This window comes from Eleutherodactylus coqui, chromosome 1 (genome assembly GCF_035609145.1).
Source record: "Eleutherodactylus coqui strain aEleCoq1 chromosome 1, aEleCoq1.hap1, whole genome shotgun sequence".
NCBI lineage: Eukaryota > Metazoa > Chordata > Amphibia > Anura > Eleutherodactylidae > Eleutherodactylus > Eleutherodactylus coqui.
The window spans coordinates 136,428,219-136,451,399 of NC_089837.1; the positions used below are offsets into that span (position 1 = coordinate 136,428,219).

The 23,181-nt window shown below is 44.6% G+C and overlaps 1 protein-coding gene across 2 annotated transcripts in view; it reads right to left on the bottom strand.

Moving 5' to 3' along the window:
* Positions 1-17,783, bottom strand: part of GOLIM4 (golgi integral membrane protein 4) — a 111,308-nt gene extending 93,525 nt beyond the window's left edge. For both annotated transcript variants that reach the window (XM_066600758.1, XM_066600750.1), the window contains exon 1: positions 17,322-17,783. In XM_066600758.1, coding sequence (XP_066456855.1) covers positions 17,322-17,508 — 187 coding nt within the window. In that variant the 5' untranslated portion in view covers positions 17,509-17,783. The remainder of the gene's footprint in view (positions 1-17,321) is intronic.
* Positions 17,784-23,181: the final 5,398 nt, after the last annotated feature.

The window sequence follows — 23,181 nt, forward strand, 5'->3', positions numbered from 1 at the left end:
AAAAAAACAGACCCAGGAGTTGTCAGAATTAAATGAAACTTTATATGTGTGATTGTAACATTGATTGTGTAAACTCATAGGCCATCAAGGTTGGGTCCCATACATGTTCTATTGACAATGTTGTGGAGACATTCCTGTGACACCCTGTATGCGGCCAAGCATCATCCTGGTGGAAGCCACCATGAGAGGAACACATGTGGCTGCAGGATGTCCTGAACATATAACTGAGCTGTCATTGTCCCTTGTGCCCCTACTAGAGGTAACCGACTGTCGTACATGATGGCCCCCAGACCATCAAACAAGCAGTGGGGGCAATCTGCTGCTACACAGCAGAGGCAGATAAAGGCGCTCAACTCGTAGGTCTCCCAATATGAACACCGCCATCATTAGTATCCAAATTAAACCTGGATTTGTGGCTAAAGACAGCCCAGTTCAACGCTGTAGCAGTCCAGTGTTGTCACTGCAAATGCAGGTGACTGTGGATGTCTAAGGCAAAACATGAAACGGGCACTGTGAGACCAGATGTCCTTCAGCCAAGCGCCTGAAAATGGTTCCAGCAGACACAAGGGCCTGTAATAATGGTGCCACCAGTCTCTGAATGGTGGACAACAAAACATTTGGAGGTGCTCGTGCGTGTTACATGATCCTCTTTGGTAATTTCTTGAGGGTGTTCTAAGCCTCAGTGTCTTGTTTGTGTGCCCGAACACATCCAATGGTCCCAACACCTCCTAACAGTTTGGTTAGAACGGTCTAGATGGCGGCAATTCATCAATATGACCATCCCGCTTCTCACATTCCAATAATGCTTCCCCTCTCAAACTCTGCTAACTGGGTAAAATCCCTTTGATTGCTTTGTAGAAGCACCTAGTGGTCAACAAGTTCTACACAAGCAGAAAAAGAGGTCACTACACACAAGGAGCCTCTGAGAGCCTTTTTATAGGCCAAGGGTGGAACCACTTTTACGGCCTCAGGTGGCAAGACGGTTCATCTAATTTTACAATTGTAATCATTTGCATATCTGCCTGAGATGCAACTGCATGCCGAGGTTTACAGCAAAACGTCAACTCCTTCTAGGTGCTTTATTTTAATTTTATTCTACAAAAGCATAGAATGCCAATGCAGACAGATTGTGTGCCAGGGAAGGGGTTTCTCTGCTTTAGCGCTGGCCAATTAGGTTAATTATCTTCACTTGAGAGCGTTCTTACAGAGCAGGTGAGCCTCTAAGTTCTTGTTCCAGTCACGGAACCAGCAATCAAGGAAGGTGGAAACAAACCTATGTGAGATTTCAAGGGGACAAGTGATAGACCTGTACCTTTGCCAGCTAATGTATTAGGCCTACGACTTGTTTTTGTACTGCACCGTTTTGTGTGAAGCGCTTTTTACCTTGTTGCATGATAGACAAAGTTGGTTGTAATCCGTTTGAACCCCTGTGTAAAATTACTTTGTGTGCCAACCAATTTACAGAGAATGATGGGGGTTGTCAACTGCCTTGATCACCAGGTGTCACAATATGTTAAAATCATTTTTATCTTATCTTGTCAAAGATGTTCCTAGCCTGTAAATTCCTTGCAAATTTGTCTAATAAGGCCGAGATCTGACAATCACTTCTTCCCATGCCAAATCTGAGCAAAGTAATTGTTTTCTATAAACCCTGCTCTGTGGATGAGAGCACTGTCAGGCTGAAACAGGATAGGGAGTTCCTCAAAATCTATATATATGAAAGCCCTCACTGACTCACTGACTCGCCAAAAGTTTTCCAACTTCCCGATATCGTAGAAACATGAAATTTGGCACGAGCATAGATTATCTCCAAAATAGGAAAAGTAATTGGGTCCTAACTCGATTATTCAATTGTAGCGCAAAAGAATTGGCGTCAAAATTTTACGTACATAATCTAAAATCACTCACTTCCCAGTGTCATAGAAACGGGAAATTTGGCACGAGCATTGATTATGTCATAAATAGTAAAAGCTAATGGGTCACAACTCGATTATTCAATTCTATGCACAAAAGAATTAGCGTCCAAATTTTACGTACGGAATCTAATTTTCTCACTTTCCGGTGTCATAGAAACGTGAAATTTGGCACGAGCATTGATTATGTCATAAATAAGAAAAGCTAATGGGTCCCAACTCCATTATTCAATTCTATGCGCAAAAGAATTAGCGTCCAAATTTTACGTACAGAATCTAATTCTCTCACTTCCCGGTGTCATAGTAACTCGAAATTTGGCAGGAGCATTGATTATGTCATAAATAGGAAATGCTAATGGGTCCCAACTCGATTATTCAATTCTATGCGCAAAAGAATTAGCGTCCAAATTTTACGAACGGAATGTAATTTTCTCACAGAGAAACTTAAAATTTGGCACGGGCATTATGTCATAAATAGGAAACGTTAATGGGTCCCAACTTGATTATTCAATTCTATGCGCAAAAGAATTAGCGTCCAAATTTTACGTATGAAATCTAATTCTCGCACTTCCTGATGTCATTTTATATAAAGGAAACGTCGCATGGTTGCCTCCCCGTGAGGTTTCCTGGGTAACGCAGAGAACTATGCAAAATGGTGAACATATGTTTTTCCGGTATCTCTAAAGTAACCACGGCTTCAGAAGATTTTCCGTGTGAACACCAGATAAACACCAGTACCAAATTAGCTCGGGCGAAGCCGGGTATATCAGCTAGTATTTTCATATAGTTCAGGGTACCCAATACTGTCTATCAATCAAGTGTAAAGGGGTTGTTGCACCTACATGCACTGGGTTAATGTCACCGTGCAAGAAAGGCATCGAAAGCAGTCACAGCGCTCTCTTTTATTCTAACGATCATGTCGTCCTAGCAGTCAACCATAAAAATCAGAAAGAGAAGGCATATACTTGTGATATTATATGACTTGCTTATGTGAGAAAACCCTACATTTTTCCAAGTTGCAGCAGCCAAGTTTACAAGCAAGACAACAAAGTTCAGCTACACTGGATGTCAATTTTGACGTATTCTCTAAGAAACTTGCCCAAAGTTGATCCAAAAGTGCCAACCAAGCTTATTAGGAGTTCCTCTAGTGGATGGATGCGTCAACAGGGTGTGATGTGGCTTGTTAGGCAAGGGAGTAGAAAGGACACTATAACCATAAATATATACACATAATTCACCCAGGTTTGCATGAATGTGTTGATGTTGACTTTTTTGGTTTGTTTAACCTGCTCAACTGTGCTTCATTCATAGGTGTGTTGGTTTATTACAGACCCTGAAATGTCAATATCTACAGAACAAAACAAACAAAGAAGTACATGTGTTTGTAGGTTTGTGGTCAAGGGGGGATAAAATGGGATACAGAAGACTGACACATTCCCTTACCACTGCCTTTATCCTTTGTATTATATATTACATTTTCTTTTTAGAGTTAGGCAGCTGCAGATGACAGAGTCGGATCCAGACGGCGGGACCAGACCCGAGCCCCGGCAGAGACCAGTGCGGCGCTCACCTCTCCCGCGGCTCCGTCCAGCCGATGCATGCGTAGAGCGGAACCGGCGGCCGGGGAGTGACATTTCTGTGCGCGGCTCGCAGAGCCCCGCACAGGGATAGAGCATGCCGCAATTTGTTTTCTGCGCGTGATTTTGCGCGGACAAATCGCGGCCATCTGCCTAGGATTGCATTTTCTAATGCAATCCCATGGCAGCGGCCACAGGCTGAAATTCTGCGGGAATTTCCGCCCATGTGCAGGGGGCCCTAAAGTGTAGAATGTGCCTTCACACCATAGAAAACTGCTTCATCAACAACTACCCACAAGACTCCCATTGGTGATTGCCTTCTGTTTCACGCATTTGGTGGAAGCTCCCGTAGATGTTGGATTGCAAGGAGACCAGAGATGGAATCTGCAAGGAGACCAGAGATGGAATCCAAGAAAAGAAAGCAATCACTCAGAGCCGACTTTTAGAACCAAGAGGAATATTAGTCAAATGTACCCAATAGCAAAATCTGTTTCAAACATACAACAGGTTATAGGAAATGCAAGTCCCCTTTCTCAAGAAGAGACAGTGTGACGTCTCTTACTTATGGAAGGGGGCTTGCATTCCCCCAAACATGTTGTATTTTGAGGCATATATGCTAATAGACACACTTTGCAAGCATTCCTCGTGGTTCTGGAAGTCTGCACACAGAGTGGTTTTTATTTTCTACAATTCCAGTTCTGGCCTCCTTGCATGTCTTCAATAAAAAAATCAATGGCGAAAAAAGAAAAAAAAAAAATACGACACTGAGGCATTCTTTGCTTATATGGGAATCTTTTCTTTTCTTCCTAACATAGCACAACACTTTTATGTGAGCCTCCATGGCTCTACAAGCAATCACAATAATTATGGACATAGTAACCGTATGTAGCGCCGTTGCAGTCGAAGTAGAGAAATATTAAAATGTAAGGTTCTAGACCATTTCTTTAAAGGTTACAAATATAAAGCCATGTGTATCACAACATTTATGTGGATATGATAAGTTACAGCTGATAAACCTGGATAATAACATTTATGTAACACCAACATATTCAGCAGCACTTTCCAAATCACAGGATATACCGCATACTGTATTAGACTAACAAACAGTTTCAACAATAGCTGACAAGAGCTTTGTGTCAAGGTAAACCTGAACCTTTATAAGCTTCCTCAATTGATCCAGTTGGCTACTACAGTTTTGTTCACTTTTTTCCCTTAATTTTACATCCAAACTGAATAAACACATTGTTGTCTATTCTCCAAGGACTAGTGACTGTTCGGTAATGTAAAATGGTTCTGATATCCAGGCTATTTTTTGTTTTATCACAAAAAGAAGGAAGAACAATTTCTTGAATGCGATGAAAGTCTGATACAACATTAGGAAGGGAGGCTGGATCAGGTTTGATTACTATTTTGTCCTCCCAGATTTACTGAAATTGCTTGTATTTCTCCTACTCTGCAAGCCTCTGTTATTGCAACTTAAAAGACTACCTTCTATGAAAGAGGTTTACGTCAATTGTAGTAAGAGCTTCAAAGGGCCCAGAGGTTAGTCCACTTAAAATTATATTACGATCCCATGTTGGTACATTTCATCTAATTCTGTAAGGTGCCTTAAAGGGGTTGTCTCGCGAAATCAAGTGGGGTTATACACTTCTGTATGGCCATATTAATGCACTTTGTAATATACATCGTGCATTAAATATGAGCCATACAGAAGTTATTCACTTACCTGCTCCGTTGCTAGCGTCCCCGTCGCCATGGTTCCGTCTAATTCTGATGTCTTCTTGCTTTTTTAGACGCGCTTGCGCTGTGCGGTCTTCTCCCTTCGGCTCCGCTCGGCAGCATCGACATTTTTGGCTCCGCCCCCTTGTACGCGTCATCGCGTAGCTCCGCCCCCGTCACATGCCGATTCCAGCCAATCAGGAGGCTGGAACCGGCCACGTCATGGGGCGGAGCTACGCGATGACGCGTACAAGGGGGCGGAGCCAAAATGCCGATGCTGCCGAGCGGAGCCGAAGGGAGAAGACCGCACAGCGCAAGCGCGTCTAAAAAAGCAAGAAGACATCAGAATTAGACGGAACCATGGCGACGGGGACGCTAGCAACGGAGCAGGTAAGTGAATAACTTCTGTATGGCTCATATTTAATGCACGATGTATATTACAAAGTGCATTAATATGGCCATACAGAAGTGTATAACCCCACTTGATTTCGCGAGACAACCCCTTTAAGAGATCTGTAAATAAACCTTTCTTCTGAGAATGGAACCCAATAGAAACTGGATATTGGCGCTACCTGCACTTTTACAGTAATACAGCTTAGACTCTTGTCAAGTCCTTCTTGCAAAAAAAAAAAAAAAATTTTTAAATCGTTGCAATTTCTAGATTTTGTAGATCATGATATTCAGAGCCCCTCCAGTTGCTGAATTCTTTGAGTCAAAGGGCAATTGATTTTTAAATTCTCTTGAGATTAAAAGACATTTCTCAGCCTCTTTCCATTCAGGTAAAATAACCTCCCAAAAGTTAGAATTCACAGGAAACACTCTTTTTCCTAGCACAAAGACCTCCAAGCATCTCATCCTGTATACACTACAGGTAAAAAGTTTTAGAACACCTCAATTTTTCCCAGTTATTTCTTTACATTAACACACTTTAAGTCCAGCAAATAATGTGAAATGGTTCAAAAGTAAGTTAAAAACATAACAATATTATGAAATATAACATGACAACAATAGTGTGAATTTTTGATTTTGACCAAAAGGGAACACATCAAGGACAGATGCTCTGCAGCACAGAAAGCAAAGTATGGCTTGGAATTAGATACAAACTATTTCTACTGGTATTTCAACTTTTGTAGATTACTTTCAAACCCTCTGATTCTATATAACTAGTGTTGGAACAGACTGCATTACACCCTCAAGGGCAGTATTTGAATAGTGTTGTTCATTAGGACAGAGTACATTGCACTCATAATGGCATAAAAAAGGCAATTAACCAGAGAAGACAAGCATACAATTATAACCCTTAGAAGTGTAGGTCTATCCTATAGAGAAATTGCCAAGAAAGCCAAGGTGGAAGTCAGTATAGTTTCCTATACCATCAGAAAACTGGAGGAAACTCTGAGAGGAAGAGGTCTGGCAGAACAAAATCAGATGACAAGTTTTTGAGAGTCAACAGTTTGAATGATCGGCACCTTATGGCAAAAAATCTTCAAGCAGAGCTTAATGCTATTTCTTCATCTGAATCATGATCCTGATAATCTGGCTCAGAAGAGGAAAACTGCGACATTGTAGAATGTTTGCTGCTAACCAATGAGCGAGAATTAGTTATCTATGGAAGATTGTATCTCTCCCTTTACAATGGATCTTCCGTCTTCTTTGAGGGAAGCGCTTTCTTTCTTCAATATTTGATTAATATGTGGAGAATATAATTTTTTGAGGACTCTTCCAAACACATATTACATTTCTTTGCTTTTTTTCTCCCTCAATTCAGGTTTTGATTTGACGGTCTCTCTCACTCCCTCCCTACTCTCTCCCCAAAAGAAACAAGCAGCAGATTGAGAGCACATTCAAATTACACTGTTTTTTTAAGGGCCACAGGCCTTACTCATAGTGTAGGTAAATGCAAAGGGTTCTCCAGATTCAGGTGTCCGGAACCTTGTTGATACGTCTCCTTAAGATAGAAGGGAGAATAATGCTTTACAGCCTCTACCTGCACCACAAAGGTGGTGTATTTAAAAAAGTCTTCCCCTTTGCCACCGTCACATCACTTCCTGTGCACATATTATAGGGTCGCGCCACAAGCAGCTCCCGCTACGGACACTGACACACTTCTGGTGAAGTAAGCACAGTTTCCGATCATGAGCACCAGCAATGTTCAACCCCACTTATAGTAGGGAGTGCAATGTCTGCATCTGGTCATGTGTGATCCACGTCATGGGAACTACTTCTGGGATGTGAATGCTACATCCTAACTAGAGATGAGCGAGTATACTCGCTAAAGGCAATTGCTCGAGCGAGCATCGCCTTTAGCGAGTAACCGCCCGCTCGAGACTGCAGGTTCGGGTGTCGGCGCGGGGGAGCGGTGAGTAGCGGCAGTCAGCAGGAGGGAGCGGGGGGGGGGGGGGGGGGAGAGAGGGAGAGAGAGATCTCCCCTCCGTTCCTCCCTGCCCTCCCCTGCAGCTCCGTGCCCGCCGCCGACACCCGAACCTTCAGTCTCGAGCGGGCAGGTACTCGCTAAAGGCAATGCTCGCTCGAGCAATTGCCTTTAGCGAATATACTCGCTCATCTTTAATCCTAACGCAATGACTTCCAAAAAATACAAGACCAAATCCAGAGCATGCAGACGACAGAAGCCTTAGGCCTCCCTCACACGGGGCGTTTTCAGCAGTGTTTTCAGCCCTGTGCTAAACGCTGTACAAGGCTCCCATTCATTTCAATGGGGCTGCTCACACAGGGCTGAAAACGCTGCTTTGAAAAACGCTGCGTTTTGAAAGCGCTGCATGTTCTATTCTTGGGCGTTTTCAGCTGAGTCTCCCATTGAAATAAATGGGCAGCGTTTTCAGCGGAGTTGAAAAAGCAGCTGAAAAGGCAGCGTTTTGCAAACGCTCTGTGTGAGCGAGGCCTTAGGAAGACATTGAAGGACTATGGACAAACAGCCATACCTTCAATGCAGAAATAAGGCCAAGTGACTCAAATAGGCCTTTTGAGTCTCCTCACTCACCGTCTAGGCACTCTCCCTTAGGCCTCGGTCAGACGACCGTTTTTTGCCGCGATTTGTGGATCGCATGTCGGATGCGCATCCGCAAATCGCGTGACCGGGCCGACGATTCGCCGAAAAATCTGCAGCTAGCAGCGTTTTCAGCTAAACGGGCCCGATCAAAGGAGCGCTGTCCAGCCCATTGAAATTCAATGGAGCCGACAATACAGCCGGATCTATTGAAAGCTGCGAGCGCGGGATGAATTTTCGGGAAGGGCTTAAAAATATAAGCCCTTCCCTGAAAATCATCCTAAAATGTGTAAAAATAAAAAAAATATATATACTCACCTTGTCCCTGCAGCCCTTCCCTGAAAATCATCCTAAAATGTGTAAAAATAAAAAAAATATATATACTCACCTTGTCCCTGCAGCCGGAGTTCAGCTGCGGCCGGCCGGCCGTTCTCCTGAACTGCTCTGTGTAGTATTCAGCAGGCGGGGATTTAAAATCCCCGCCAGCTGAATGGGCTTCCTCTGATTGGTCACAGCCCTCACCAATCAGAGGCAGCTCTCACTCACCCATTCATGAATTCATTGCTTTCAATGGAGCTGGCTGTATTGCCGGCTCCATTGAATTCAATAGGCGAACATTGTTCTTCTCTGCCTCAGCTGTTACAGCTGTGGCAGAGGAGAATAATCTTTGTAGTATATGTTCTCAATGGGGTCGGCGCTGCTGCCGCCGGCCCCAGTGAGCGCATATATAAAACACAAGGAATCGCAGTACGCAGATAGGCACGATCGGCGATTCCTCGTGTCCTATAATTTATTGGACATCCGCATAAAAAGCGTCCATGTGTCCGATGCCATTGCGAAGCAATGGTTCTATATATGCGCAGATCGCATGCGCAAATCGCGCGAAACAACGCCCGTCTGACCAAGGCCTAAGGAGGAAAGATAGCGTTTCTGACTCCCATCACAGGCCTCTCACTAGCAAAGCCAGACTCCTACTGTACACTGATGAAGGGCAAACACCCTGAAACAGCTGTATGTACATGGAGTCTGGCTTTGCTTTTAATTCCCAGTCATTGTTACAAGGCTTGTATAAAGAGTCTGACTTTGGCTTGAAGGAATGATGCCTTCCAATAGGTGGCGCTGCAGAGGTATTATTCCATCTCCCTTATTTGCATATTACCTAGAGGAGCATGAATGATTTTAGAAGTCACTCACCTTCTAGGTGCTCTCCCTAAGGGGAAAAGATAGCGTTTCAAACAGGCATGAACACATAGGAACTGGGGTGCAGAAAAATGACAGCAGGTGCTCTGGACTGATGAACCAAAACTTGAAATATATGGCTGTAACAGAAGGCAGTTTGTTCACCGAAGGGCTGAAGAGTGGAACAATAAGGAGTGTCTGCAGGTAGTAGTGAAGCATGGTGGAGGTTCCTTGCAAGACTGAGGCAGCATTTCAGCAAATTGAGTTGGGGTTTAATCAGGGTTAATGCTGAGAAACACGATAAGAAGTTTATTGATCATGCAATACCATCAGGAATGTGTCCGATTGGCTCAAAATTTATTCTGCAGCAGGACGACGACCCCAAACATACAGACAATGTCATTAACAACTATCTTCAGGCTAAATAAGAACAAAGGCTCCTGGAAGTGATGATATGGCCCCCACAGAGCTCTGATCTCAACATCATTGAGTCTGTCTATAACTACAGACAGAAGAATTTGAGGTATCTTCCATCCACAGAAGATCTGTGTTTAATTCTCTAAGATATTTAGAACAACTTCATTGCAGAGTTCCTTCAAAAACTGTGTGCAAGTGTACCTAGAAGAATTGATGCCTTTTGGTTTATTTTTTTATCAATTAACAAAATGCAAACTATTAACACTTCTATCTTTTAAAGCATTCTTACTTTGCAGCATTTTCTCCCACCGGCCAATGAACTGGCACTTTGGGCATCTGCCAGGTGATTAGAGCCCTATGGCTATATTTGACCTAAATAATAAATGTCAGGCTCTTATGTGATGTGAACGAAGCCTTACTGTTTAGCTGAGGTTTGTACGTAAAACAATACTATTTCCTGATGCCATATTTTGTATATGAGTGCTGCAAACTTTTCTGTTCATTTTCAATTTAGAAGTGCATTATTTAGAATAATTTCCCTTATTCTCAATGCTGGGATTCATTCTAGTTTGTTCTCCAGTCCAGTATTTCCTCCACAGATTACCCTATGGACAGTGAAGATGCAGCCTTAAATGTGTCAGACTACATACATGAAGAAGTTCCATGCACAGTAGTAATGTTAACGTACACAGATGTAGTATAAGATACAGAAAACAGGCCCCATTGTGCTCTACACATGCTCCTTCCAGCTTCCCTATAGACGTCAATGACACCTCTTTTCCTCAGCTACAAATAACCCTTGTGCTCATACTCTCAAAAGGTGCTTTTATCCTCGGCCTCATTACACATGTTCTATTAGCATAGGGTACAGGGAAATGTGGGAAGTATGTATTAAAACATTCAATGGGGAAAGAAATCCAACCAATCAGAATTCAGCGTTCAACTGCACTAAAAAAAACCTGCAAATGTAAAGTCTGATTGGTTGGTACAGGTAACAAGTTACTAATTTATAGGAGATGGTTGTATTATAAAAGGTTTCCATGCTAAAAAGGCGAATACAAACTATCACTGAAACAAACTCAGAAAGGAACTTTTATTATTATACATTTGAAATAAAACTAGGAGCACTCAGTGCGGGAGCTGCGGGGCTCCCGGATGAGCGGGTCTAAGCTCTCTTATTATTTTTCATCAGGATTCGCTGCTTTACAAAGAAAGATTTCAAAATGTAACAAATCTAGGCCACAGTGTTTTTCTTTGATCAGAAAATGTTACATAAAAGTGTCAATTTCCAAATGACTCAGAGGTGCTTTGGAAAACATATTGTGGAACTGCAAACAGCTTTATGATATGAATAACATAAGACATCTATGCGCTGCTTAAGTACTGTCATACAGTAGCAAAAGTACCAACACGCAGTAGCTAAATAAATACTGCCAACCTGTGTTAAAATGCCACTATACAATGCCCAAATAAAAGATCCAGAAGTACCAAAATAAAATGGTCATACAGTGCTAAGATAACAGGATCCCACTAACCGCTGTACGTCCACATGACTAGATCATACAGTATATAGATAAGTTACTTCAGTACATTGCAGTGCTTTCACACACGTCAGAATATTCTGCATGGAAAATTCCAGACCAAAATCGACATGTCTAACTTTTGTATTTGCTTCGGATTTGTGTCAAAAACGCTGGGGATCTACAAAATGGTGATTTTTATAATCCTGTCTCTGTCAAAATATTAAAGAGCATTTTCCAGGGCTAAACCATCGATGAGCCATCCTTAGGGCAGGTCATCAATAGTTGATCGCCAGGGTCCGTCACTCAGGATCCCCACCAGTCAGCTAGTTCAAGAGGCCGTGGCGCTCAGCCGCTTCTCATGCCTGTGACTTCACCTTCATCAGTCACATGGCCTGTGAGTAGCTCAGTCTCATTCAAGTGAATGTGGCTAAGCTGCAATACCAGGCACAACCACTATACAATATACAGCACTGTGCTTGGTATAGACTGAAATGACAGCACTGCTCCCCTGAGCGCCGTTGTTACTTCAACCAGCTGGTTGGTGGGGATCCTGAGAGGCGGACCCCTGACAATCAAGTATTCATGACCTATCCTGTGGTTAGAGTAGTATACCTCCAGAAAACCCTTAAAAACTATACAGAATAGCAAATGTTTTTGTGTGGAGGAAGAAGCAAACTAGCGGCAGCATTAGGCCAGTAACAACTACAGATTGATATGCATGATGGCAAGTGATTGGCATGTCTAGTGTGTGCATGTTTTACACAGACTTGTGGCCGGAAATAATAGCGCTATTTCTTGTGTACAAACAGTCAATTTTGAAATGTCATCCGAGCCGTCTGTTCCAAAACAAAATGAAAAAGTGCAACAGTTCTGCAAAAAGTGAGCAATTTCTTTCTCTGTGCCCTATGGGGGGGGGGGGGGCACTTGTACACAGGGAAACTATTGCCCAAATTCGAGGTTCTGGCAAGTATTCAGGGGGGCATAATCACTCAGTGTAAATGTGTTTTTAGACTTCTATAGGAATATCCCACACTCCCAGTCCGTACAGTGCCACTACTTTGGAAACAAGGGTCTTCTGGGACCAAAACATTGATGGGCTAAACATAGAAAAAGCCAACTGTAAGTGAATGGGGCTGCGCTCAAAACTAGGCAAAGCTGCAAATAAGGAGAATCTACTATGCCCGGAAAAATATTGAAGGAGCCCTTCAGCCTGATGACCAACAAGGGCCCTGGACCCCAACAATGGAAATTTGGTGGGCCTATTATAATGATAGTTCATCAATGCTTGGAAAAGCCTTAACCCTTTCCAATCCAATTTGTATCCTGGTTTTCCTAGATGGCTTACTCTTTCTGCTGTTATACAACGGCGCTATATGCTGGCTAAAGCCAGTACTGCATGAGGTGACATGTTGGATAGGCTCCGACAGAAGAGAGGCTGGCAATATACAGTAAGAGAACCCCGACGGACGTCTTCTAACATCGGAGCTGTACAGCCTTCAATCATAATGACGTCAGACAGTGGATTGGAAAGGGTTAAGTCCGAGACTACTCCTCAGGTAACAGCAATGGGTCTGCTGCAGCAAAGACCAAATCCCAATTGGTGAGGTTAAAGGGTAAAGACCAAGGGACCCCAGGTGCTGCCCGCAAGAATAGCCCCATACCAAATCATTTTTGGCACAATGGGTCCACACCAGTCTTTTGGCTGAATGTAAATTATGCTGAATGCATCAAGTGATTGCATCCATAGCACTTGGTACTGTATATACAGAGCTCAGGAGCCGTGAATGACAAAAACCATTTCATTTTGAGTGCTGGACATAATAATCCAAAGGGATATAGTAACATAGTATGTTAGGCTGAATAAAGTCAATGTCCCTCTAGTTCATCCGGAAATCTGTCACCTATCACATCCCATTAGGACTTGTTCATACAGTTCTATCTGAGGTATATTACTGCAAAAATTGTAGCAAAATGCCAAGTTAGCATAAAAAGATGCAAATAAGGGTGATGGAATAATACCTCTGCAGCCCCACCTATTAGAAGGCAGCATTCCTGCAAGTCAATGTCAGACTCTATATACAAGCCTTGTAACAATGATTGGGAATTGAAAGCCAGCCCAGAATCCATGTTGGGAGTTTCTCGGCCCGATATCGTGCTCACCCGTGTACATGTCGTCTAGTACTACATTTTCTCTGCAGTATATGGCTGCCCACATTTTCCCCAGGCAAAATTAGTCCACTAAGATTTGGGTGAAAATTTTTTCGTTTGCATCTCTAGGAACAAGGCAAGTCGATGCAGATAGTATAAAAATTGTTGCCTTTCCAATGATACAGAATAACAAATTTAAAGGGTGTTTCTAGGACTAAAATAGTGATCATCTATTCTCAGGTTAGGTCATCAATATTAGATCGGGGGTGGGGGGAGTGGCGACTTCTGACGATTGGAAGTAGCGCACACGTTTATTAGTCACTTGACCTAAAGGCAGCTCAGTCCCATTTAAGTGAAGGCACCGCCAGTGCTCACCTGGTAGCTGCAGACCACACCAATATTTTGTCATGGAAAACCCCTTTTAAATTTGCTTCTCAGCCTAGGATACGATATATTCGAATTTCTAGTCCAACCTAATAGGCCACTTATACTGAAAAGCTATAGACAGCTTTGGGGTGCATTTTTTTCTCCTTTAAATATATGTATTTTGGGCTGAGAATCATTTTTTGAAATAGGGTTTTTTAGTTCGGTTTCTCCCCCCCCCCCCCCCAAAAAAAAAAAATAATAATAATTTCACAGCTCTTTTATTTATCCATCCATCAACGTATTTGTCTGAGGGCTTGTTCTTTGTGGGGCGAGATGTGTTTTTTGATGGTACCATTTAATGTACCATAAAATGTACAGAAAAACTTTTAAAGGATTTCTAAGAGGACTGAAATGGAAAAACAATTCGGAACCCTGCAAAACCGTTTGGGGGATTTAAATGCTGCTGTCAAAACTGACAGCGGCATTTACAGGGTTTGCAGCCTCGATCCACGTTAACCCGGATCACAGCTGTTGACTGCGGGTGTCAGCTGTAAGAAAAAGCTGGCACTTGCATTGTATAGAGTGGGACTGACTCCAGATCCCCCTCCATACAAACCCTAAAAGCACAGGATGCAAATGCACAGCCTGTGTTAACCCCTTAGTGACCGCCCCATAGTGTTTTTACGCCTTGGCTTGCTGGGCTTCAAACATGCTCCCTGCGGGGATTAAAACCCTGCAAGCAGTGCACATGACCGCTCCATGCTGCCGACTCCCAGAAGTAGTGGCTCCCTGGTCACGTGACCGCCGTTTTCAAAAATAAAACGACAATCGCATAAAAGTAAAAAAAAAGTTAAAGTTTCACCTCCCATCATGGATCCGATCTGTGAGGGGAGGTAAAATTACTTATGTAAGGCCTCTGGTGATGCCCCTCTGTGGGATCTTTATCCGCTAACCTTTCCCCAACTTCGGCGCATGCAAAGTGGCGGACGTAAGCGCAGGAGCTGTGGAGGGCCCGGGAAATTTAAAGTTTCCTTGCTTCTGAGTACTACAGGCAGCCGAGCGCCTGGAACACTGACTGAGGGCCACGGTGTGCGGTTCCCAGTCACATGATCCAATGGATAATGACAATTACGTAAAAGCTAAAACACATTAGATGCATGCAGAATATGAACGAGTGAACAAGGTGCCTGCGTTTACAGAGGACGATTATCGTTCAAATTTGAACGATTATGAACTATAATCATTCCATGTAAAAGGGCCATGACAGATTGGTTTTCAGCCCATGTCTCTCCTCTCTTGCACCTTTTATTCCAATAATTTCCTATCACAACAGAGATAAACGTGGTTGTGGTTATAAATTAGCTGAGAAGAACACTCAGGAGAGAAGAGAGCAGAGGGAAACTAAGCCTCTCAGTCCAGCCTCACTGATGGATCATCTACTGCGACGTAGACTGCAGTGTCTATATACAGCGACATGCAGAAGCTGCAGAGGACAAAAGGTACAAAGCTTTAATGAAACCCTATTGGAAAAATGATTGTCACGGAAAAATACATGCATTTAACAGAAAAAAAAATTTCCCCCAAAGGTGCCCATAGCCTTTAAAGTGACCCTCCAGTCCGGGTGAAACAAAGATGGCCGCAACATTTCTCTGACTGTCTGATGAACACTGTACATTGGTAGTCTAAGATACTACTTGCTACTCATGTCTTAGAGCACTGATGCATACTAACACACAGTGTACATCAAGTGTGCCTCCTGTACACGGATTTGCATTGCAGAATCCAGACCAGGATTCCACCTCCGGATTCTGCAGCAAATCCAGCCCATAGCATGCTATGAGAATACGGAATTTCCTGCCCACGAACGGAAATCGATTGCCTGCCTCCACTGAAGTCAATGGAAGTTGTCCGTCCTGCGACCATTCTGCAATCATAATTGCAGAATGGTTGCGGCAGCTGTGTCATCACCATAGGGATGGCAGGGTGTCCTTTGTACTGCGCGCCAGCGCATAGGCCGGCACTTCAGCAGCAGAGGAGAAGACGGCGGAGAGGTACGCTGGAGTCACCGGCCGGGCACCAGGTCGAACTCCGCTGCGGGAATCCCATATGCAGGGTCTGACCCACCTGTGTGAAGGCGGCCGTAGTCAGAGAAGAGGTGTGGCTATGTTTGTTTCTCCAAGACCACAGAGTTGATTTAGACTACATTTGTATGGCTGTTGAATGAATTAATAAGTGAATGAATGGCAAGTGAGCGATCATGCTGAATAAATTAGGGCTTGTTCACATCACTGCTGGGGGTCACAGCTGTCACTTCAGGGGGCAGGACAACGGCAACCCTGGGCCGCACGGAACGGTCATACGATGGAACCGCACGTCTCCAAACAGACCCCATTCAGTACAATACGGTCTACTTGGAGTCTGGCTTTTTCCAGATTTGACAAGATGAAATGGTGCTGCATGTGGCGGCATTTCGTCCTGTTTTCTTAGCAGAAATCATTGACGGAAGTTGCGAAAGTATCCAATGCGGATGTGATTGAGCCCTTAAAGGGGATGTTTGAGTTATGTAAGCAGCATCTTAAGAGGTCCCCCATGGAGTAAAATACAAAATCATCTCATTCTCGCCTCTGCGCTGTCATCCTTCACTAGCCACTCCGCTCTTTGTTTACCGCCTGTGACGTCCCATAAACCTGCTGCTGCAGCCAATGACAGCGCTCAGCGCTCAACTGACAAGTGCTGTCATTGGCTGCAGCAGCTTGTTCGGAGACGGCTCAAACTGACTGCTGCTTGTAAAAAGGACGTCATCCAGGAGACACTATAGCAGGGGGACGACTAACGGGAAGAGAGAGCTACTTTGTTATTTTACACCATGGGGGACCCCTTAAGATGCCACTCCCATGACTCGGACAATCCCTTTAACTATTTCCATCATTCCTAGGTAGAATCTTGTGAATCATCACCTGACCAAAAGTTACTATTTATAGCCCCTTTAGTGTAAACGTTTACATAAAGATACTTTGTTGCAGAACTTATTAGTAACTGCTGCTGTACATCTCTATATCCTATGACAGGGCAGTTAATATGCCGCACATTACGCCAGTCAGTCCTGGCCTGGATGCCTTCACCAATATGTCCACGTCTATTCGCCTACAGGGGGAGGAGGAGGAGGAGCAGACAGAAAAGTTTACTTTGGAGGTAGGAGCTCTCCCTGACATTCCTTCCAGATCAGAGGAGGCGATTAATAAGCAATAAATGAATATACGGGTCGTACAAATATTAATCAATACTTTAGATTAATGGGACACGAGAATATTGCTTATTGGCAATTGCTTTATGTAACTCCACGGAGTGCAATATAACACAGAATATAAAAATTGCAACTTTTGTAACAAATCTGTTCCTTTTAATTGGAAGGATCTCCAAGCATTTTCCAGTCTGGGGCAGGATGGGACTTGTAGTTCCACAGCACCTGGCTTACCTTGCAGCTGTGCAGACAGGGAATCCTGGTGCTGCTGGTACTTGAATGCCAACGCTTCGGCTTTCTTCAGCTGCTTCTGTAACTCATAGTTCATCAGAGCTCCATAGACAAATGCAATGGCCACAGCCAGGAAGGCGAGAGCCTGGAATATCCTCTTCTGCCTTCTGGAGCACATACCGTTTCCCATACTCTCATGGGCTCAGCTGGAGGGCGAGCTCCTGCCTAGCACCGACCGTGGGCAGATGCTGCTGGCATCCCGCACGATGTGGCAGTCCCACCACTTTACTTGTCCGCAGGAATTAGCATGCTACTCCCCTGCTGCACGACAAGTCACCCTCCCGTGGGCTTTTTTTCCCTTGCCTCCCTGCCACTCAGCAGCAGCACACAAAGGAAGGCTGGCTCCTAAGAAAACATCCCAGCAATGTGCACGGAGCTCCGGGCCTCCAGCGTTATCCTCTTCGCCTCTCCTCTTTTTTTTTTTTTTTTCTTTTTTTTTTCTTCAAATTGCTTTATTGGCATGTAACAAAATGATCAGTAGGAATGTATGCACCCAAGTGTGAGAGAAAGGAATGAGGTGAATGAAGCGCAGATATTCTAGTGTAATAAGAATGAGAAAGGTTTATTATGCAGCTTAATGACTGGAAAATCTGCTGTGTTTACAGTACAAAATCTCCTTAGAGGCCACCTGCAGACGGGCGGAAATTCCACGGTGGGATTTCCGCCCGTGGAAGCTGCCATAGGATTGCGTTAACAAACGCAATCCCAGGCAGACGGCTGCGATGTGGCCCCGCGAAATCTCGCGCGGCAAACAAATCGCAGCATGCTCTATTTCGAGCCCAGCACAGAAATCTCACTCCCCGGCCTCCAGCTCCGGTCTGCGCATGCGCCGGTTGCCCGGCAGCCGGCACATCAAAGAGCCGGAGCCGCGGAAGGAGGTGAATTCTCGCAGCCGGATCCGACCCGGCCGTCTGCAGGCGGCCATAGAGTGGAAAGGTTCTGTGCAGAATCCGCAACGTAACTGACACCGGGCTCCGTCACATTAGCGCATTTGGGTCACCTTGTCCTGTTTCATTATCGAGCAGATAAATGGCACCCGGTATCCAAAAGGAACTGTCATTTGACGGAACTGAACAGCGCCAAGGGGACCCCACTGACTCCATTGGGGTCTCTTCAGCTTCCAGCCCGACCTCCAGCATTATACAGGGCACATTAGCGCAGCGTGCTGAACTAGTTTGTCCTATTTGTTAGTTCATCAGCGGATGGAACCCTGGCGCAGATGTAAATGAGCCCATACCTTTGGGGTTACACATCCACGCCATGAGGGTTTAACCCCTTCAGGACGGTACCCCTTTTTTTCCCTCCCCCCTTTTAAAAAAATCATAACTCTTTTAATTTATCCACCGACGTCGCTGTATGAGGGCTTGTTTTTTGTGGGATGAGTCGTAGTTTTCAATAGTGCTACATAATGTACCATATAATGTACTGAAAAACTTTTAAAAAATTCTTAGTGGAGTAAAATGGAAGAAAACGAAATTCCACCATCTTTGGGTGCGTCTTGTTTCTACGATATACACACTGCAACAAAAATGACATGCTCACTTTATTTTACAGGTCAGTGCGATTACTACGATACCAAATTTATATACCCCGTTTCCCCGAAAATAAGACGCGTCTTATATTAATTTTTGCTCCCAAATATGCGTCTTATTTTCAGGGGGTGTCTTATTTCGCCGTGGCAAATCCATCTGTGGCCGCTAATCCCTCAATTGGCCAGCTTTGTGGACGAAATTTCTCAGAAATCTCGTCCACATGGGACAGCCAATCTGTCACGGCAAAGCTGGGATTCACCGGCCACAGAAACGGAAAAGCGTGCAGCCAGGTCGCTTCAAAACAAGCGGCTGAGTGCTGTGGGTTTTGAAGCAGCGCTTTCCCGGCGGAAATCTCGCTGTTTATCGCTGTGGCCAAACTGCAAGATTTCCGCTGGAAATACGCTCTGTGAGAACCCAGCCTTAAGAATCACACACAGGTTGCCTGACTCACACACAGAGCCATAAAAAAATAAGGGCTGTAAAGTAACGTACCTGTCTGCAGACAGAAGTTCCTGTACACACTTGTAAGCAGGGATGGTATTGCAGCTTCCGGCCACCAGGGGGAGCTCATCACAGCAGACATGTACAGCAGGAACAGAACGTACAGTATGGACTTTTCCAGCCAGCAAGGGGAGCTCAAAACAGCACACTCGTACAGCACAGCAGGGACAGGATAACAGCAGACTGTCTGCAGATCTACCTATACATCTGGAGGTAGGAGACAATGGGGATGGCAGCAGGGGACAGGCCTCTTGACTTGCCTGCACACTTTACTATGCCTTACTATCGGGGGGGGGTGCCTTATGTTTGGGACTTCTGCAAATTTCAGGGGGTGCCTTATTTTCAAGGGGTGCTTTATGCATGCGCAGACCAGCTGTGCGGCACAAGCGCGCTGGAGCGGCCCCTTCAACGGGACAGAAGAGGCAGACTGCGCAAGCGCGTCTAATCGAGTCGGGAGAAGGATTCGGTCGACGCCATGGAGACGGGGACGCCAACACAGGGGGGTAAGTATATAACTTCTGTATGGCCAATATTTAATGCACGATGTATATTACAAAGTGCATGTATATGGCCATACAGAAGTGCTTACCTTTACTTCATTTTGCGGGACAACCCCTTTAATTTTAACTTTTTTTTTTTAGTCCCCATAGGAGACAAGAACTCCTGCAGTATTATGTAATACCATAGCATTACATCATACCACGTTCTAACAGGCATTCTATCAAGCCATGCTACGAGCATGGCTTGATAGGCATCCTGCTATGACAGTCCTGGGACCTTTCAGAAGTGCCCGGGCTGCCATGACACCCGCACAGCTCCCTGCAATCTCATCTTGGGGAGGCTGTACGGGACACCGGAACATCAGCTCAGGGATTTAAATGCCGCTGTCAGAATGGACAGCGGCATTTAAAGGGTTAACAGCTTAGATAAGTTGCGTGGTTTTTCGGAGCTGTTGCGGGCAGGTGTCAGCCATAGGGCCTCAGGCCTCATTCACAGGAGCATGTTTATGTGCATACATACACGTGCACAAAACCACACATCTCTTTAGAACCATTGGTTCCCTATAGTGTGTTCACATATCCGTGTTTTACAGGATATTAAAATCCCCGCCTGCTGAAAAGGCTGTATCTGATTGGCTGAGCGCTCAGCTAATCACAGGCAGCGCTCAGCCATTCATTGAATTCACTGCTGGGAACCCAAGCGGCTAGACGCACCTGAGCCCTGACAGCGCCGGAGAGGTGAGTATATGTTTTTTGTTTTTTTTTTTACACAAGCCAGGGATGATTTTCAGGGAAGGCAATGGGCACGGACCTGTGTTCATGCGTGTTTTTGCATGTATGTGGGTGCGCGGTTTTGTACGCACATAAATACACGCGATCTCCCTCCATACACGCTCCAACGTGCAAGACATAACCTTCAGTCCTATGTTGTTAAGGAGTTAAGCAGAGGAATGTATTTGCCAAGGCATTTCCGTATGTGAAAATCTCGCCCGTACAACACAATGAAGCAAAGTATTCATTTCAATGGATTCATTTAGACGAACATGTTTTTGGCGTGCAAAATCTTCGTACAAGAGAAGATAGGACTTGCCCTATCTTTGTCCGTGTTAGGGCTCCTACCCACTAGCGTTTTTTTTACTGTGAAATTCGCAGCGTTTTTTTTTTTCTGCAGGGGTCTATGGGCTATGGGACTTGGAAAGCTAAAATCGCGATCGCGCAAAATCATTACAAGTCCCATAAACCCCTGCAGAAAAAAAAAACGCTGCAAATTTCGCAGTGAAAAAAACCGCTAGTGGGTAGTCACCCTTATGCAGAAAGCTACCATAGACTTGTATGGCAGCTGAAAAAAAGGGAGGGGGAGGGAGTTACTCTGCGAACAACGTAGTTTCCACAGTTTAAATTTGGAAGCAACTTTGTAGCAAATTCGCAGGAGAAAGTATACAGCTAACCTTAGTGTTCAAATCAGTCCAGAGGTCTTACAAAGCATTTGTGCTGTGTATTACGTGTGCAAAATTTGTCCGCTCTATTCGCAGTGAATAAAAGTAATTGATTTCAATGGGTTCAGTCACATATCTATTTTTTGTGTGCACATTTCAGTTGCGCAAAAGAACCCACAGCATTTTCCATTTTCGTGCCTGTATACTAAAATAGCACATGTTAAACTTAATTGCCATTGTAATCAATGGGAGCATGCTTCATTTTTTTTTACGCGCAGTAAGATACATACACGCGCACAGGCAAAACTGCCGTGCAAACCTTCGCTTATCATTGGGTATTTTTTGCCTTCCTCTGGATCAACAAGGGGGGAGGGGTGGAAACAGGCTAAACTGGCCTAACATACTATGTTACTATGCTTTAACACACGTCCGTGTGAAGCTGGCCTAAGGGCTCCTGTACACTGGCGATATCGCAGCGTTTTTTAAACGCAAATGTCAATAGGACTTTCTAATGTTAAAAACGCTTCACACAAAAATCGCAAGTTTGTGCTTTGCGATTTTTGCGTGATGCATTTTTTAACATTAGAAAGTCCTATTGACATTCGCGTAAAAAAAACCGCAGCGAGCGCATTGATGAGTCTCTTGATTTGTCCCCTCTACTCTCGCAACTAAGGTCCGCATGGATATGCTTAGCCACGCAGATTGCTCTCTATCCTCAGACCTCTCACCCCGCTACTCGCTAATCCACAATTTAAGGCACAGTACGCATCTCTTGTCTATGCACTCGGACCCCATTCCACGTTTGAGGGATGTTCTTGGACCTAGTGGGCTGAGGCCTCTGGTGGAGTTCTTTGAGGTGACTCGGATTCCTTCGGGAGAATGGCTAAGATATTTTCTGCTGTGGGGCACCTTGGATTTCCTGACACCCGGTGCAGGTTTATTTAAACTCCTTTCGCTCTTCGAGGTAATTTGCACCTCCATAGATACTCCTAAACACCCAATATCGTACCTATATAAGATGCTGCTGTCTCAAGAGGTGGGAGACGAACCCACGGAGTATATTGGGGCTTGGGAAAGAGAGCTGAGTCGGCACCTTCCCCGAGACCAGTGGCAAAAAGCTATCACTCTAACATACAAGGGGACTGTGTATTCTAGACTCCAGGAACTTAACTTTAAGATATTGTCGCAATGGTACAGGACACCAGAGCGACTACATAGAATGTTTGCCCACACCTCCCCCATGTGCTGGAGGTGCTCTGGGAGTAGGGGTAGTATGAGTCACATATGGTGGGATTGCCCCCCGGTGGCAGCATTATCAGCGGATGTCTTGGCCCTGTATAACAGCATATGTGCTGCTCCCATTGTTCTCACCTGCGAGATGGCTTTGTTGTCTATGTTTCCAGGGTCTATAGCAAGGGTAAAAAGGGGTTTGTTACGATTCTTTGTCCAGGCCGTTAGGCAAATTATCCCAAGATTGTGGAGAACCAACATTTCCCCAACCAGAGGTCAATGGGTGGAGGCAACCAACACACTGGTGCGTTATGAAGAGATGGTAGCTGAGGAGGACCTAGATCTTAATGCACTTTATGCCGTGTGGCAGCCATGGCTGGAATTGAGCTCATCTCCCAGAATGGAACAATGATTGTCTTTAGGTTCCGGCATGGCACAGTAAAAGCTATCTTTGGGCTTGCCCCTGGTTTCCTTGGCCTCACATGAGAGAATGTCAGAGAAAGCCTGGGTTTCCAACACATCTACTCGTCAGGGTTGATTTTTCTTTTCCAACCTCCTTTGAGTCCCAGATGTCCCTTCCCACCTTTCCCTCCCCTAGATTTCC